This window comes from Pseudoliparis swirei, unplaced genomic scaffold, assembly GCF_029220125.1.
Source record: "Pseudoliparis swirei isolate HS2019 ecotype Mariana Trench unplaced genomic scaffold, NWPU_hadal_v1 hadal_30, whole genome shotgun sequence".
Taxonomy (NCBI): Eukaryota; Metazoa; Chordata; class Actinopteri; order Perciformes; family Liparidae; genus Pseudoliparis; species Pseudoliparis swirei.
The window spans coordinates 427,646-446,875 of record NW_026613266.1 but is presented as its reverse complement, the minus strand read 5'-3'; the positions used below and the strand labels follow the sequence as shown (position 1 = coordinate 446,875).

Below are 19,230 nucleotides of genomic sequence, written 5' to 3'. Positions count from 1 at the left end.
TTCTACTATTTGTTTTTATCATTGAGTATTTTTACAATGTTTATAATGTACAGGTTTTTATTTAATGTTTTTTTTCTTTTTTACTTATTAATTTAATTAGGTACGTTCTTGTTCCTGTCTCTGCTTCTATGATTCCCTCCCTAAATATAGTCTTATCTTATTTTATTTTTATCCGAGTTTGTTTAGATGCTGTTTTTACTCTGAAGGACACAGAATGGAAAGCTTTTATTTTGATGCGGTGCGGAAGTACCGGAAGTAGCGGATGTGTGTCATGGCCGCTCGTCCCGAGCCGCTAGCTAAACCTTCGCTTTCCCTCCGGTGACCGAAGTGATCATGGCGACGTTCTTCGGGGAGGTTTTGTCGGTGTATTCTCGAGCCGTGGAGGAAGACGACGAGGAGCTCGACGACAACGAAGAAGACGAAGAAATCCACAGAGAACTGGAGGAGAAGAGGTAACGGTGAGGTAGCATTAGCCTGTTAGCATCGAGACGTGAGATGAAGTGAGTTCACTCGGTTAGCATCACACGGAAGATCAAGCGAACATGACACGTGCATTTAACATTAACGTTATTAAAACAACACACTTTCATTTGAACTAGCTAATGTAGGGAATTAGAGTGCTCTCCGTATATATATTATATATAGTATATATGCAGAGGTTATTTTTGTATTTATTATGTTTCAAGGATTAATTCATGTCATTGTTAACATGTAACGCGAGTGAGTTATTCATTAACTTCACGATAGTTTTTGGTGCTGTTGAACTGTTTTTGTTTAATACTGACAGGTCTTTTCATTTATATAAATGAGAGCAGCTAAATAACATAATACTAGTTAATGCAGTTCAACAGATGAAAGAAGCAAATGTAATGTTTTGTGGCTGAGTGGATTAATAACATAGTATTGTATATAAATACTTTATTAATAATAACATATGAGGAAAGCGTGAGAACTAGTAAACATGTTGCTTACAATCTGCTGGCAGATTACTTGAGTTCAGGAAGTTCTCTGCAGGGCCCTGGAGCCTCGAGGGAGTCCAGTGCAGATATGTAAGCGTGTCTTGTGCCCACTCCTCATCAGGGAGGTTCGTCTGCACTGGAGCCCTGAAGTCTCCCAGGAGCTGAAGTCCGGGAACAAGCTGCCGTGCTCCGCCTTCGTCCTCGCCGTGGGACAGAACGCTGCCCGTGAGTGAGCCGCCACCTGAGAACACCCGTTATCGTGAGAACACCCGTTATCGTGAGAACACCCGTTATCGTGAGAACACCCGTTATCGTGAGAACACCCGTTATCGTGAGAACACCCGTTATCGTGAGAACACCCGTTATCGTGAGAACACCCGTTATCGTGAGAACACCCGTTATCGTGAGAACACGTTATCGTGAGAACACGTTATCGTGAGAACACCCGTTATCGTGAGAACACCCGTTATCGTGAGAACACATGTTATCATGAGAACACCCGTTATCATGAGAACACCCGTTATCATGAGAACACCCGTTATCATGAGAACACCCGTTATCATGAGAACACCCGTTATCATGAGAACACCCGTTATCATGAGAACACGTTATCATGAGAGAACACGTTATCATGAGAGAACACACGTTATCATGAGAACACCCGTTATCGTGAGAACACCCGTTATCGTGAGAACACGTTATCATGAGAACACATGTTATCATGAGAACACATGTTATCATGAGAACACACGTTATCATGAGAACACGTTATCATGAGAGAACACGTTATCATGAGAGAACACACGTTATCATGAGAACACCCGTTATCATGAGAACACGTTATCATGAGAACACGTTATCATGAGAACACATGTTATCATGAGAACACGTTATCATGAGAACACGTTATCATGAGAACACGTTATCATGAGAACACATGTTATCATGAGAACACCCGTTATCATGAGAACACCCGTTATCATGAGAACACACGTTATCATGAGAACACCCGTTATCATGAGAACACATGTTATCATGAGAACACATGTTATCATGAGAACACGTTATCATGAGAACACGTTATCATGAGAACACGTTATCATGAGAACACGTTATCATGAGAACACGTTATCATGAGAACACACGTTATCATGAGAACACACGTTATCATGAGAACACGTTATCATGAGAACACCCGTTATCATGAGAACACCCGTTATCATGAGAACACCCGTTATCATGAGAACACGTTATCATGAGAACACCCGTTATCATGAGAACACCCGTTATCATGAGAACACATTATCATGAGAACACGTTATCATGATAATGTGTTCTCATGAGAACACCCGTTATCATGAGAACACGTTATCATGAGAACACGTTATCATGAGAGAACACGTTATCATGAGAACACACGTTATCATGAGAACACGTTATCATGAGAACACACGTTATCATGAGAACACGTTATCATGAGAACACGTTATCATGAGAACACGTTATCATGAGAACACGTTATCATGAGAACACACGTTATCATGAGAACACGTTATCATGAGAACACGTTATCATGAGAACACGTTATCATGAGAACACGTTATCATGAGAACACACGTTATCATGAGAACACGTTATCATGAGAACACGTTATCATGAGAACACGTTATCATGAGAACACGTTATCATGAGAACACGACCTGAGAACACATTATCATGAGAACACGTTATCATGAGAACACCCGTTATCATGAGAACACCCGTTATCATGAGAACACGTTATCATGAGAACACGACCTGAGAACACATTATCATGAGAAAACGTTATCATGAGAACACGTTATCATGAGAACACATTATCATGAGAACACGTTATCATGAGAACACGTTATCATGAGAACACGACCTGAGAACACGTTATCATGAGAACACGTTATCATGAGAACACACGTTATCATGAGAACACGACATCATGAGAACACGACCTGAGAACACATTATCATGAGAACACGTTATCATGAGAACACGCGTTATCATGAGAACACGACCTGAGAACACATTATCATGAGAACACATTATCATGAGAACACGACCTGAGAACACCGTTATCATGAGAACACGTTATCATGAGAACACGTTATCATGAGAACACGTTATCATGAGAACACGTTATCATGAGAACATGTTATCATGAGAACACGTTATCATGAGAACATGTTATCATGAGAACATGTTATCATGAGAACATGTTATCATGAGAACACCCGTTATCATGAGAACACGTTATCGTGAGAACACAAGTTATCGTGAGAACACGTTATCGTGAGAACACGTTATCATGAGAACACATTATCATGAGAACACACGTTATGAGAACACACGTTATGAGAACACACGTTATGAGAACACATTATCGTGAGAACACGTTATCGTGAGAACACAAGTTATCATGAGAACACGTTATCATGAGAACACATTATCATGAGAACACACGTTATGAGAACACACGTTATGAGAACACACGTTATGAGAACACATTATCGTGAGAACACGTTATCGTGAGAACACAAGTTATCGTGAGAACACACGTTATCGTGAGAACACACGTTATCGTGAGAACACACGTTCTCATGAGAACACATTATCATGAACACACGTTATCATGAGAACACGTCATCATGAGAACACGTCATCATGAGAACACGTTATCATGAAATGCTCCCGAGAGGGAACACACAGGAATCCAGAGTTAGCTCTGCAATAACATAGATTACCAGGAATTGTGTTCCGTCTTTTTTTTAAAGATATAAGCTCAGTAACGACACTTTGATTGGTAATAAAGACAATATATTGAACATTGGGTGTTTTTTAAATAAATAAATGAAATCAATGTTTGTTTCCATGATCCTGTTGTGAAAATGATCAACTTAACTTAACTAGTTTAGTATAATATAGCCCAATCTAACGTTTTACATCCCACATAAATTATTGATTGTCAATATATATATATATATGCATATATATATATGTATGTGTGTATATATATATTTATATATATAGACATGTATGTATATACATGTCTATATATATATATATACATGTGTGTATATATATTAGGGCTGTGAAACGATTAACATTTTTAATCAGGTTAATCACAGGTTTCTGTGGATTAATCATGATTAATCACATATATACATTCATACACAGAGGGGCACATAACTGCAAGTGACTTTTTTTCGTCCCGATGTGCGCGCACACGCCGGCATCCGAGCTCTGCGGCGCACGAGACGGAGATCGGAGTCGTGTTAACGCGACAGTAGAGACAGAATGACACGCTGCTGGAGAGACGACCAACAGCAGACGGATTGGAAGCTCATTCTGCGCATGCGTTAAAAAACAACAACTAGTTAATCCTGTAATTTAATTAACTGAGTTAATGCGTTATTTTTCACAGCACTAATATATATATATGTGTATATATATATATACAATAAATTGATTGTGAAGAGAATAATATCCTGTCCCATGTGAGCTGAGCCTCTCTCTCTCTATATGTCTCTCTATCTCTCTCTATATGTCTCTCTCTCTCTCTATATGTCTCTCTATTTCTCTCTCTCTCTCTATATGTCTCTCTCTCTCTCTATATGTCTCTCTATTTCTCTCTCTCTCTATATGTCTCTCTCTCTCTATATGTCTCTATTTCTCTCTCTCTCTCTATATGTCTCTCTCTATATGTCTCTCTCTCTCTATATGTCTCTCTCTATGTCTCTATTTCTCTCTCTATATGTCTCTCTCTCTATATGTCTCTCTCTCTCTCTCTCTCTCTATATGTCTCTCTCTATATGTCTCTCTCTCTATATGTCTCCCCCCCCCTCCAGGGTTCCTGTCGGCGTACGTTCCCACCTCTGAGCTCTGGGAGGCGGTGGGTCACGCCTCCGCGTGGAACGAGAGGAGCCGCGCGGTAACCGGGACGACGGGCGAGGAGTCGGCGTGCGTGTTCCACAGAAACAAGGACAACCCGTCAGTGAGTGACACGCCGAGCAGTAATAATCATCACATTTAATGAGTCTGTGGCTGAGCTTGTACTAATATTTGTAGAATTTATTGCATAATAATAGCACATGTTCTCAAAGACCTCTCATGGAGTGGATAACGAGACGCTCCTCCATCAGCTGCCAGGTTGCCATTAGCAACAGCAGCAAAAACAAGCTGGCCAAGCTTCAATGCTGAAGGGCCAATGGATGAGTGGTAATAATAATAATGATCATCAGCACAAGGGAAATTACAACTGGGAAAGGAGGGAATGTACAAACAGGCAACCAGTGAAACTGGATTAGTTTTGGTTGGATCTGTGAAAAACAGCAGCAGCACTTCTCCTGAGGCTGGACGAGAGCTAATGCTCCTGAGATTACACTTTCACAAACCATTAGAAAAACCAAACTACTACGACAGTAATGAAGCTTTTTAACGTTTCTTATCGTTGTTACTAAACCGACTCGACTCGCTCAAAATATCAGCTAACTTAAGAGGGCAGATATATTTTTATTTTAGGCAACCAAAAGCTGCAGATGCATCTAACAACATAATTATATGAATAATATAAACAGCAATAGTCTGTTGGCTGCAGGACGATCATGATATTTAATTGATATTAAGTCGTCCCATGTTCTTAAATGTATCCTGAGACCCAGTTTGAAACACAATACCAGACCTCTCTGTTGGCCATCTGCTTGTGATGAAACTCCCACAGAGAGACGGGTGAATTATTACATTAAAAAGTACATTTCCAAGTGAGGAAAAGACCGAACTCTTGTAGTCATGGTTACCAAAAGAAGAGATCAGTGTGTGGTCGTGTCTCTTTCAGTTTGTCATCCGTCGGATCGGCCCGTTTCTCCTTCAGAGTTCCACTTGTCCGTCTCAACGTTGCGTCACGTGTTGCTTTGTGCTCCCTGAAGGTTTTGATCTGCAAGGCGACGTGCTTCATAGCAGAGGACCAGCTGTTCCAGTGGGCGGAGAAGGTACGTTCATCACCTGCACGGTGATGTCATGAGGTGGTTCAGCGGGGGGGCAGCGGTCAGCCCTGAAGGTTTCTATCACCTGTCTCTCCTAAAGAGATGCACCTGAGGGCAGAGGCCTCCTTTTGATGCTATGTTGCTTCAGGGATGATGGACATGCACAACAGGTGAGGTTGATGCTCTCTCTCTCTCTCTCTCTCTCTATGTCTCTGTCTCTCTCTCTCTATATGTCTCTCTCTCTCTCTCTATCTCTCTATGTCTCTCTCTCTTTGTCTCTGTCTCTCTCTCTATATGTCTCTCTCTTTATATGTATCTCTTTGTCTCTCTATCTCTCTCTATATGTGTCTCTCTCTATATCTCTCTATGTCTTTATATCTCTTTCTCTATATGGCTCTCTTTATATGTGTCTGTCTCTATATGTCTCTCTGTCTGTCTCTCTCTGTCTCTGTCTCTCTCTATGTCTCTGTCTGTCTCTCTCTCTCTCTATGTCTCTCTCTATATGTATCTCTCTCTATATCTCTCTCTCTCTCTATATGTATCTCTATATGTATGTATATCTCTCTATTTCTCGCTCTCTATATATTAAGTGTCTTTGGGTACTCACAAAAGCTCTATAGAAATCTGAATTATTATTATTATTCTCTCTCACTCACTCCCTCTCTCCCTCTGTCTCTCTCTCTCCCCCCTCCCTCCCTCTCAGGTGTTTGACTGCCTGCAGCACAGGCAGCTGACCGTGACGGTGCTGTCAGACAGCCCCGTGGCCGAGTACAAGACGGCAGACTACCTGTGCAGTAGCTCCGCCCCCTTCCTGCGCTCGCTCCACAGCGCCGCTCACCTTGAGCGGCCCGTCTGCCGCTCACTGGAGCAGCCCAACATCGTCACTGGACTTCCAGCTGCAGGTACGACTGTGTTACACCTGCACCGTCTCTAACTTGCATCACTGGCCAGGTCGTTCCTCTCGTCCTTAAATAAGTTTTAAAAACGATCCTCTTCATATCTGCCTTCTTTTGCCTCTCGAGTGGAAGTCAACGGATGATAAATATAATCGGGATATTTTGGAGCGGGAAAAAGCCGATAGCCTTGTCATTGGTGAATATCCATGGAGAGCGGACGGAGCCCCGTCTGTAGAGATGCATGTTGAGATGTGACGTGTCCGCTGTCATTTCAGCCACGTCTTAAGCCCTCAACTTCTAACCATAGTGGAGAATTTAGAATAAAATATGTCAAATGGAAATGATAGGCTGTGGTGACGTCTTGTCTCTGGCTCCTCGTGAGAGCAGCCGTCCACCTCGAGTCGACCGTTCTGTAAGACGATTTATTTTTGGCCATTTTTCTTTTCATTAGCGACAGATGGACTGAATCTTACTTTCCTCGACTGACGACTGACGGAAAATAAAAAAAACCTTCAAGAGGTGATATTACTGACCTCGTTAATTCTGAGCGTGATTGCCTCGCAGACTTCAAGTGAGGAGGAGGAGGAGGAGGAGGAGGAGGAGGAATCCTGCTGCTCTCCACTCAACTGAGCTCCCTGTCCTTCATCCACATTTACTCATTTTGGTTCCCGTGAAGACGCAGAAAGTCCAAACAAAGAGTCGTCAGCTTAAAGAACTGGAGCAACACTTTCAGGGACTCGAGTCAACAGTTTCTTCTCTGGTTCTGTTCCCTCAGTGCTGAACCACTGCCAGGTGCACCGCATCGCCGCCGCTGTGTACCAGTGCTACAGCGACGTCTCCGGCCCGGACTCCGTCACCATGGAGACCTTCAAACCCGCTCTGACCAAGCTCGGCGAGTCGATCCAGGTGAGCTGCTTTTCTATCCTCACCTGAGGGGGAGGCCGGCAGCGGGGCCCTGTTGGCCTCATCCTTAACATCTGGATCTTCTCCTCTCAGTTGGACCCGTCTCCGAGCTCAGACGTCCTCCGCAAGTTTGTCCGATCCACCAACATCCAGAGTAATCTTTACATCTAAACATGTTCATTCTATTTTCCTGTGGTAAAATACTGTCAATTTGTAATAAATTAAGTAAAGAAAGCCTCTGTGTAAATAGCAGTTTAATGACTTGTCAACTGAATCAAAAGCATTCTGACCAGGAGCTCCAGCGTCATGCATCTCTCTGGAGACCGCTCCCCTCTCTCCATGATGAAGATGTCTTTCTCCAGAGATACAGGTCATCCTGTTTTCAGCTGATTTGATGAACAAGGAGACCACATTTTTTATTACTTTACATCCACATTGCGTCATGTGTTTGTATCCCACTGATTTCTGAATTAACAATGAATATAAGCTTATTTATCTCGGGATAAGATATATATATACACATCTGTGTGTGTGTCTACTATCTTTTTCAGTTATGACAAGTTTGCATCTACTGTGTTTGGTATCCAAACACTGCACAAAAAGTTTATTCTCAAGTGAAAACTTTTAACAAACCGTGTCACTTATTTTAAATGCAGAGGGTCTGAGTTCTACACTGAAGACCAACATAACAAATAGAATATAAAAACATATTTATTTGGGCTGAGTCTAAACTCAACTCCTCACTCATTAAACTGGCTGCTTGTATGAGGAGCTGGCAGTGAGAGATCATTTATTGTCCTCCACAGTATGGACACACAAGAACAATTAAGTTATCCATATGCACAATATCATTTATTAAATAATTTGTATAATATGAAATTGTTATTATTGCTCCATTTATATAACTTTAATCACTTGAATGTTTCAGCTTGTGAGGTGTATTCTTTACCTACATACATAGCGTACAGGCTATGAGGCTCTACAACAGATCACCTCTTGCCAGATCATAGTGCAATAACTACAACAATAACTGAATACTTACACTATGTTGATCTGCACTTCACACATCTCATTTGTTTGCACTACACACATACACACACATTTCATTTCATTTGCTCTGCACTCATACACACACTTTGCTTTTTGCACTCTGTCTATATTTAATATTTTTTGTATTTGATTTGTCAGTGTTGTATATGCATGTGTGTTGTATATTTACATATATATTTTGTTTTGTATTTTACTTTTATTTTACTTGTATACTTCTATATCTTTCATCCCTGTTTCTTATATTTTGTGTTTTGTTTTTATTCTTGTGTGTTGCTGCTACTGTCACGACAAATTTCCCCTTGGGGATTAATAAAGTATATATCTATCTATCTATCTATCTAGATATATTTCTGTCCGCATGGGGGCGGTAGTGCGCCAGCGAGCTCTTTGGCCAACGCCGGAAATTCAAAGAAGACGAAGTGAGCGAAACTCAAACAAATCAGTTGGTAATTTACTGTCAACACAAACTGTAAGTCTTGTTTTGTGTTTGTTGGACAACTCAAACAGTGAATATACATCTCTATATATGCGCACAGGACTCCCATCACGTCAGCGTAAAACTAACGTTACGACGACCGCATCCCAAGAAGACATCCAAAGGGACGCGTTAGCTTGGAGCTAAGGAGGCTAACGATGAGCGGCCGCGTGACGTCCACTCGCTGCCGGGGCAGAGCCTCCGGGAGCCGGGGCCACGAGCAGCCCGCGCCCCGGGGGGCCAGCAGGGTGCTGGCCGAGCGGAACCAGGCGGTGGTGGCGGTGGGAGCCTGGGTGGAGGACGGACACGACCTGGAGCACCCGTGGGTGAGTCGCTGGGAGACCGTGAGCGATGACGTCGTCGTTAATCAGTGGGAGGAGCTTATGAGTTCTATATGTCTGTAACTATAGATGTCAGTGGCGTATACCCACTTATTCTTCAGTCAGCATCGCGTATACCCACTTCTCAATCACCGCTGGTGCCTGGTGCGCATTATTTATTAAACAGGGCGTTTATCCTTTGCTGTATGGCAGGGCTCTTCAATAGGCGGCCCGCGGGCTGAATCCGGTCCCCGAGCTGCTTTGGACTGGCCCCCGGAGTGTGCTCCAGTCAAAAAAAAATCTCGCGCAGGCGGGGGTTACCCTAACCCCACACAATGTTTATGTTGTATTGCTAATTCCTATAAGTGGATTAGTAAACTTTAGCTTTTAAATTAATCTAGTGCTGTAAACATTGAACAATATGAAAATAAGGTAAAAGTAGAGAACTAGTGCCTCATAACCAAAGAAGAGAGAATCAGACAATATGATTTAAAAGAAGCTGAAACCAGAGAATTATAATAATTAGTGAAATGATCAGTAATCAAAATAGTTGCAGATCAATTGTGTCACTGGTCCAATTGATGAATTGATGTGGCAGCTCTCATTGATTGGTCCGGTAAGGTCACATGAGTCTCGGCCCCAGACCGGGACACTTTACAGTTACACAGTTCAGTGACATGTTTGTTTATTTTGGCTACAGAGATGATGTGAAGTCTTTAGAACACTAAGAACATCCTTGTTTCAATAGTATATGAAACTCAAAATGCCCTTTGTCTTTAATGTGACTGAAAATAAGTCAAATGTTTCACATTTTGGAAATTATATTATAATAAATGATATTTTTGAAAGCTAACCTCACCTTTTAATAACATACCCTCTTACCAGCGGTCAAGACAATGCCATGTACTGATCCCCCCCCCCCCCCTGGGTGCTCAGTGATCCACTGTCTCCTTCAGGCTCTGGCGTCGCTCACCGAGGAGATCCAGTCAGAGAAGAGGAGGGAGACTGAAGAAGGTCTGCAACGGTTTCAGGATGAAGTGCGCCACCGTGTGGCACAGCGAGCTCACTGCAGCCAGAAGAGGCAGCCGAGAGACTCCAGACGGAGTGTTCATGAGGTACGAATCGATAGAGGGGGGGGGATTTCAACATTGGATATCAGTTACTGTCTCGAGCTTCATTTACAATGAGAAACACAGATGTGGGAACATCCTCATTTTTAAAATTCTGTTTGTTTTGTTGTTTAACCGACTCATCGAGAAATGAACTCGTCATCTTCATGGGCACGATGCAGCAGGCCGAGCCCCCTGCTGGCCGGCTGGATGAACTTCTACACGTGTTTGTGTCCAGGCCCCACCTGACAGGAGCAGCCCTCACCAGCAGGTGTGGACCCAGCATGGGGGGGGGGGGCCCGTGTCTGAGGGAGGTGCTGCACAACAGAGGAGCCCTCGCCAGGTGAGAGGGTGTTACAGTATTCACATACAGGACTTTACTGCTTTGATGTGAGAACGCCAGGCAGATTGATGGAAAAACAGAACGATTGAAAAATGTGTACAATCTGTCAAAATGTGCAATATTCTAATTTGTGCAATATCCCCAAATAACCTCCTCTCACCTCTCAAAATCTGCAATATCCCCATATTACTCCCCCTTTCCCCTCTTTCTTCTAACAAGATGGTAACAGCACTCGGCACTAGCCTAGTTATTTATTAACCTCTGCCCTCCTTTTTTATGTTGATAACCTGCTTTTTTAAAGCTGTACCTAAGACTGTATATTCTACCACCTTGTTTACAGTGTGTTTTTGAAATATTTGTTCTTATTATTAGTGTGTTTGTACCTCTGTTGACCCTGCAAAACACTTCTATTGTCTGGACTGTTGGTCTAGGCCAGACATGGGCAAACTACGGCCCGCGGGCCACATCTGGCCCTTTAGGCTTTTTAATCCGGCCCGCCGAACTTGTCCAAATCGCGACTTTGTTTACTTCCGGTGTGCGTTGGCGCGGAAAGTTCTCGTCACACAAAACCCTTCAACATGATTTGTCAATCCGTTTGTCTGTCAACATTTTGCGAAAAAAACAACCAATGAACACTCAGTAAATCACAAAGGACCTCCCACCTCACAGGTGAGGCTCATTTAAAAACAGCTGCAGTGATTTTGGCGAGCAGCGCGGAGCCTGGAGGGGCTGCAAAGCCACGAGGAGGAACACGCAGCCAGAAGAGGTCCACTTGGACCGGGTAAGAGTCTTCACTACACGTTACGTGTCACGGTGTCCGTCCCGGTGTCCGTAACTTGTGCGCGGTGCTGACTAGTCTTGTATTTTACAGAGAGGATTCACAAGCGCCTGCAGCTCCACCTGCAGCTCCACCTGCAGCTCCACCTGCAGCTCCACCTGCAGCTCCACCTGCAGCTCCACCTGCCCGGCCAGCAAGGAGGTCTCGTGACACGATGACATGTTATTATAGTGAAGCCATATTGTAAATAGTCTGTGTCAATAGTTGTGTTCTGTTTTCTATTTCACAACATGTATATAATGTAGATTTTTATTTTTTTATGTACAATACATATTTCAAAAAAAATAAAAATAATGGTCATTTTTTATTTGCACACACCCCATGAAACTATCTGCAATATGAAGTCATTTCTCATTCCATCTTTATCATTTTGGTGAATGTGTGACAGACCACATCATTTTTACTAAAAAAGCGTAAATACAACATTTGGTTTTCCTCATTTATTCAATTCAGTTTATTTGTATAGCCCAATTTCACAAATTACAAATTTGTCTCGGAGTGCTTTACAATCTGTGCATATAGACATCCTGACCTTTGACCTCACATCGGATCAGGAACAACTCCCAAATAACCATTCAAGGGGGAAAAGGGAAGAACCCTTCAGGAGAGAACAGGAGGACCCCTCTCCAGGATGGACAGGTGCAATTACATGTGTCTAGCATTGTATAGAGATATTTCACTGCTTTTGTGAACCTATGACCTTTGGTAAACCAATTTCAAACACCAAAACAGTTCGTCTACATGAGTTAAGGTGTGTTTTCAGAAGAGATGAATAATTTAAAAAAATCTAACTTCAATTGTCAGCTTTAGGGTCATATTTTCTCGAGTAAAGCGCTGTCAGTCTGTTTGTGACGGGTTCATACACATGCTGACCAGATGACGCCGCACATCGCCCTGACTTTAAAGACCCCTTTCTAGTTTCTGCTGCAGGCAGGATATTTAATACAGTCTATCTCTCAGGACAATCCGTCCATTATTTTGCGGGGTTTAAAACAATTAGAAATTATTGAGCTTGAGTATTACGTTGGGTAATAATTTGTTTTGAATGTTGAAAGTGATTCCATCGATCTCTTTCCAGTAAATGTTGATTACTTTAACTTTGCGCCTTAAATTGAAATGTATAAAAAACAGACGCAATCTCCAGGTTTAATAAATTACATTGCGTGTCCAAATGCTCCTGGCCCGGCCCCTCTGTCAGATTTCAGAACCAAATGTGGCCCGCAGGTCACAAAGTTTGCCCACCCCTGGACTAGGCACAAATGCCAAATACAAACCTTGAGCGAGCAGTTCATAGTTTGTCCACTAGAGGGCGCTGGGAGATAATCGAATGGGGAAATGTCCCACATTGCTCACAGTTCTCAAACCACCACATGTTCAACATGCTGATCTAAACTGTGGATTGTTTGGTGTTGTCCCGCTGTCTTCTTCTCGTTTAATATCCGCTCCGGCCTCCATTGTTCTGCTCATTGTGTGTTTTCTGTCAGAGCGATTGTTTCCCTGTGTGAGCGATGGAGAATCTCGTGCCGGTGATGAATCCGTCTGATTCTTTGTCCCCGTGGTTTTCCAGTCGGCGGGCGGCGTGAGGCGGGTCCGACTCAGACTGGCGGCCTGCCGGACGCTCCCCCCCCTGCGGGGGGAGGCGGAGCTGCCGGGAGGCGACTGGAGCGTCGCTCCTTCCAGACATGTGAGTCACGGCTTCCTCTTCCAGGAGCGGAGCGGGGAAACACCCTCTGTTCTGCACACGACAGAAAGCTGCACCGGGCGGGGAGAAACCAGACCGGGAGGAGGAGGAGGAGGAGGAGGAGGAGGAGGATCATCTCTTCACTGGTCAACATGAATGTCCCCTCGTTCAGCAAAAGGTTAATGATTACCCACAATGCAACAGCTTCACAGCACACTGTGGGATCAGAAGCACTCTCTCTCTCTCTCTTTGTGTTTCTTTGTTCTCTTTATATCGGTTTTTAAATCCTTGAACAGAAACTTTCGCTTCAGATTTGGCCTTAAATAATAAATGCCGGTCAAACGCTTTAGAACACGCACATGTTCCCCGTTCTTATTGACGTGTGGTTCCAGGGGACTGGGCCGGCGCCGAGGGGTCCGGATCCACGGGCCCCGGACCCCAAGACCAGCAGAGTCCCTCAGCAGGCCGTGTGGCCTCTGGCCGACCAGGAGCACCTGAGGAGACAGGTAGACCTCCGAGGACACGGAACTGTGAGGGACGGAAGCCCTGTGGGGTCAGACCCTTTACTGAGAGAACCTCTCTCTCTCTCCTCCCCCCTTCCTCCCTCTCTCTCTCACCACCCCCTCACTCTATTCCCCCCATCTCTTCCTCTCTCCCTCTCTCCTACCCCCATCTCCTCTCTCTCTTCTTCTCTTCCCCCCCCTCTCTCTCTTCCTATCTCTCCCCCCTTCTGCCTCTCTCTCTCTGTACTCCCCCTCCCTCTCTCTCCCTCTTCCTCTCTCCCCCGCAGCGTCAGTCTCAGTTCGTGTCGCTCCGCCGTCTGTACATGAACATGGAGAGAGAGAAAGTGAAGGAGAAGCAACAGAACCGGAAACACCTGCAGAGGACGGCCAGGTGACAACACAACAACAACAACAACAACAACCTCATTCTTCTCAGACAGGCCTCGATACTCTATGCCTAGAATCGTGTCCTGTGATGAAGAGGACGTGATCGTCTCTTCTCCTCCGAAGGATCAAAGTGGAGAAGGAACAGATGCGTCTGGAGGAGGAGAGGAAGATGGAGAGAGCGGGCCGGCTGGCGGAGGTCAGGCAGAAGATGGAGGAGAGAGAGAGGATGATTGTGGAGCGCCTGAAGCTGGAGGAGGAGGAGAGAGAGGAGCAGCTGCAGAGGAGGAGGAGGGAGGAGAGAGGGAGAGGAGCTTCAAGGTAACGGGGAGGGGGCGGAGCCTCCGGGCTCCGGAGGAGATGTCATCCCGTCGAGGTGAACTCTGACCAGCTGGCTCCTCCCAGGTTCCTGGAGGCGCTCCGGTCTCAGGTGAAGGAGCGTCTGTGTGGGGAGGAGCTGGAGCCGCCTCCCCTCTGCTGCTGCGCCTCCTCCTTCTGGGACTCGCACCCCGACACCTGCGCCAACAACTGTGTGTTCTACCACAACCCCAAAGGTACGCGCACGCTACACCCGCTTCACCCGCTACACCTACAGGCTACACCCGCTATACCCGCTACACCTACAGGCTACACCCGCTACACCCACTACACCTACAGGCTACACCCGCTACACCCACTACACCTACAGGCTACACCCGCTATACCCGCTACACCTACAGGCTACACCCGCTATACCCGCTACACCTACACGCTACACCCACTACACCTACAGGCTACACCCGCTACACCCACTACACCTACAGGCTACACCCGCTACACCCACTACACCTACAGGCTACACCCGCTATACCCACTACACCTACAGGCTACACTATGCCGCTACACCTACAGGCTACACCCGCTACCGCCGCTACCTACAGGCTACACCCGCTATACCGCTACACCTACAGGCTACACCACACACCTACACCGCTACCCGCTACACCTACAGGCTACACCGCTTCAGCTACACTACAGGCTATACCCGCTACACCTACAGGCTACACCTACAGGCTACACCCGCTTCACCCGCTACACCTACAGGCTACACCCGCTACACCTACAGGCTACACCCGCTACACCCACTACACCTACAGGCTACACCCGCTACACCCACTACACCTACAGGCTACACCCGCTTCACCCGCTACACCTACAGGCTACACCCGCTTCACCCGCTACACCTACAGGCTTCACCCGCTTCACCCACTACACCTACAGGCTACACCCGCTACACCTACAGGCTACACCCGCTTCACCCGCTACACCTACAGGCTACACCCGCTACACCTACAGGCTACACCCGCTTCACCCGCTACACCTACAGGCTACACCCGCTTCACCCGCTACACCTACAGGCTACACCCGCTTCACCCGCAGGCTACACCCGCTTCACCCGCTACACCTACAGGCTACACCCGCTTCACCCGCTACACCTACAGGCTACACCCGCTTCACCCGCTACACCTACAGGCTACACCCGCTACACCCGCTACACCTACAGGCTACACCCGCTTCACCCGCTACACCTACAGGCTACACCCGCTATACCCGCTACACCTACAGGCTACACCCGCTACACCCACTACACCTACAGGCTACACCCGCTACACCCGCTACACCTACAGGCTACACCCGCTTCACCCGCTACACCTACAGGCTACACCCGCTTCACCCGCTACACCTACAGGCTACACCCGCTTCACCCGCTACACCTACAGGCTACACCCGCTACACCCGCTACACCTACAGGCTACACCCGCTACACCTACAGGCTACACCCGCTACACCTACAGGCTTCACCCGCTTCACCTACAGGCTACACCCGCTTCACCCACTACACCTACAGGCTACACCCGCTACACCCGCTACACCTACAGGCTACACCTACAGGCTACACCCGCTACACCTACAGGCTACACCCGCTATACCCGCTACACCTACAGGCTACACCCGCTTCACCTACAGGCTACACCCGCTTCACCCACTACACCTACAGGCTACACCCGCTTCACCCGCTACACCTACAGGCTACACCCGCTTCACCCGCTACACCTACAGGCTACACCCGCTACACCTACAGGCTACACCCGCTTCACCCGCTACACCTACAGGCTACACCCGCTTCACCCGCTACACCGGCTACACCGCACCCGCTACACCTACCCGCTACACCTACAGGCTACACCACTTTCACCGCTACACCTACAGGCTACACCCGCTTCACCCGCTACACCTACAGGCTACACCCGCTACACCTACAGGCTACACCCGCTTCACCCGCTACACCTACAGGCTACACCCGCTACACCTACAGGCTACACCCGCTACACCTACAGGCTACACCCGCTTCACCCGGCTACACCTACAGGCTACACCCGCTACACCTACAGGCTACACCCTTCACCTGCAGGCTACACCCGCTACCCTACACCTACAGGCTACACCCGCTTCACCCGCTACACCTACAGGCTACACCCGCTTCACCCGCTACACCTACAGGCTACACCCGCTTCACCCGCTACACCTACAGGCTACACCCGCTACACCCACTACACCTACAGGCTACACCCGCTATACCCGCTACACCTACAGGCTACACCTACAGGCTACACCCGCTTCACCCGCTACACCTACAGGCTACACCCGCTACACCTACAGGCTACACCCGCTTCACCCGCTACACCTACAGGCTACACCCGCTTCACCCGCTACACCTACAGGCTACACCCCCACCTACAGGCTACACCCGCTACACCTACAGGCTACACCGCTACACCTACAGGCTACACCCGCTACACCTACAGGCTACACCCGCTTCACCCGCTACACCTACAGGCTACACCCGCTTCACCCGCTACACCTACAGGCTACACCCGCTTCACCCGCTACACCTACAGGCTACACCCGCTTCACCCGCTACACCTACAGGCTACACCCGCTACACCTACAGGCTACACCCGCTACACCTACAGGCTACACCCGCTTCACCCGCTACACCTACAGGCTACACCCGCTTCACCCGCTACACCTACAGGCTACACCCGCTTCACCCGCTACACCTACAGGCTACACCCGCTACACCTACAGGCTACACCCGCTACACCCGCTACACCTACAGGCTACACCCGCTACACCTACAGGCTACACCCGCTACACCTACAGGCTACACCCGCTTCACCCACTACACCTACAGGCTACACCCGCTACACCCGCTACACCTACAGGCTACACCCGCTACACCTACAGGCTACACCCGCTTCACCCGCTACACCTACAGGCTTCACCCGCTTCACCTACAGGCTACACCCGCTTCACCCACTACACCTACAGGCTACACCCGCTACACCTACAGGCTACACCCGCTACACCTACAGGCTACACCCGCTACACCTACAGGCTACACCCGCTTCACCCACTACACCTACAGGCTACACCCGCTTCACCCACTACACCTACAGGCTACACCCGCTTCACCCACTACACCTACAGGCTACACCCGCTACACCTACAGGCTACACCCGCTTCACCCACTACACCTACAGGCTACACCCGCTACACCTACAGGCTACACCCGCTTCACCCACTACACCTACAGGCTACACCCGCTACACCCGCTACACCTACAGGCTACACCTACAGGCTACACCCGCTACACCTACAGGCTACACCCGCTTCACCCTACACCTACAGGCTACACCCGCTTCACCCACTACACCTACAGGCTACACCCGCTACACCTACAGGCTACACCCGCTTCACCCGCTACACCTACAGGCTACACCCGCTTCACCCACTACACCTACAGGCTTCACCCACTACACCTACAGGCTACACCCGCTTCACCCGCTACACCTACAGGCTACACCCGCTTCACCCACTACAGGCTACACCCGCTTCACCCACTACACCTACAGGCTACACCCGCTTCACCCGCTACACCTACAGGCTACACCCGCTTCACCCGCTACACCTACAGGCTACACCCGCTTCACCCGCTACACCTACAGGCTACACCCGCTTCACCTCCTACTTCACCCTCAGCTTCACCCCCCATTGAGCTTTACTCGGCCAGTACATGTAATCACACCGTGACCTCTCTGACCTCTCCGACCTCTCCGACCCTCAGCGTATGCGAGGGCGTTGCGCTCCTCCATGTTGAGTCTGGAGCTGCAGTGAAGAAGATGAAGAAGTTCCTCCTGCGGCCAGAGGAGAAGGTCGAGGTGGCGCCTCAGCGTCTACGTTTAGTGAAGACTCGAGGGCTCAGGTCACGTCTCAAGACTTTCTAGTTTGTCCTAAATACATCCAGTACAGATTTAATATCTTTATTTATAGATGAATTTAACGATGATATTTATTTGAACTCCTCTACGGGGTCGGAGATTGAAATGGATTGTTTACTTTCTTACACTTTCTTTATTAAATCTATTTTAAATGTCAGACACAATCCTCAGTTATTTACTTTTAGTGCTTCTTAATGGATAATAAAGAAACTTTAAGCTGCTATGATTAGTAAATCATCATCAAGAGCTATGAATGACGTCTTCAGAGTTGTGCTTAAAACATTGAATTAAACGTCTTTTTTAATTTGATGCATTTGATTTATTTATTGTTAATAGGAACACGTGTATCTTGTAGTCTTGGCAGTATTTAGATATCTCTATTTATTTCACTGTGGATCATTTTAAACATCTTTTTTGGTCGGCAGTAATTATTTT

At 47.0% G+C, this 19,230-nt stretch overlaps 2 protein-coding genes across 5 annotated transcripts; both read left to right on the top strand.

The window, feature by feature from the left end:
- The first annotated feature begins 256 nt into the window (after positions 1-256).
- On the top strand, positions 257-8,005 carry psmg1 (proteasome (prosome, macropain) assembly chaperone 1). Its single transcript, XM_056410956.1, has 7 exons — positions 257-452; positions 1,081-1,184; positions 4,838-4,983; positions 5,915-5,977; positions 6,675-6,873; positions 7,643-7,773; positions 7,864-8,005. Exons 1-7 carry the CDS (start codon positions 334-336, stop codon positions 7,939-7,941), a joined length of 840 nt encoding a protein of 279 aa, XP_056266931.1. The 5' UTR covers positions 257-333; the 3' UTR covers positions 7,942-8,005.
- A 100-nt stretch (positions 8,006-8,105) lies between these two features.
- Positions 8,106-19,104, top strand: ccdc15 (coiled-coil domain containing 15). 4 transcript variants are annotated; one of them, XM_056410952.1, is made up of 11 exons: positions 8,106-9,239; positions 9,357-9,621; positions 10,572-10,730; positions 10,963-11,067; positions 13,473-13,589; positions 13,654-13,764; positions 13,979-14,092; positions 14,377-14,480; positions 14,530-14,794; positions 14,879-15,027; positions 18,642-19,104. In XM_056410952.1, the coding sequence occupies exons 2-11, from the start codon at positions 9,454-9,456 to the stop codon at positions 18,799-18,801; spliced, it is 1,452 nt and encodes a 483-aa protein (XP_056266927.1). In that variant the 5' UTR covers positions 8,106-9,239; positions 9,357-9,453; the 3' UTR covers positions 18,802-19,104. The 4 variants fall into 4 exon arrangements, with proteins under 4 accessions (XP_056266927.1, XP_056266928.1, XP_056266929.1 ...); XM_056410953.1 differs by having other exon boundaries at positions 8,106-9,266; XM_056410954.1 differs by lacking the exon at positions 8,106-9,239 and having other exon boundaries at positions 9,273-9,621; positions 14,600-14,794; positions 18,642-18,784.
- The last annotated feature ends 126 nt before the right edge of the window (positions 19,105-19,230 follow it).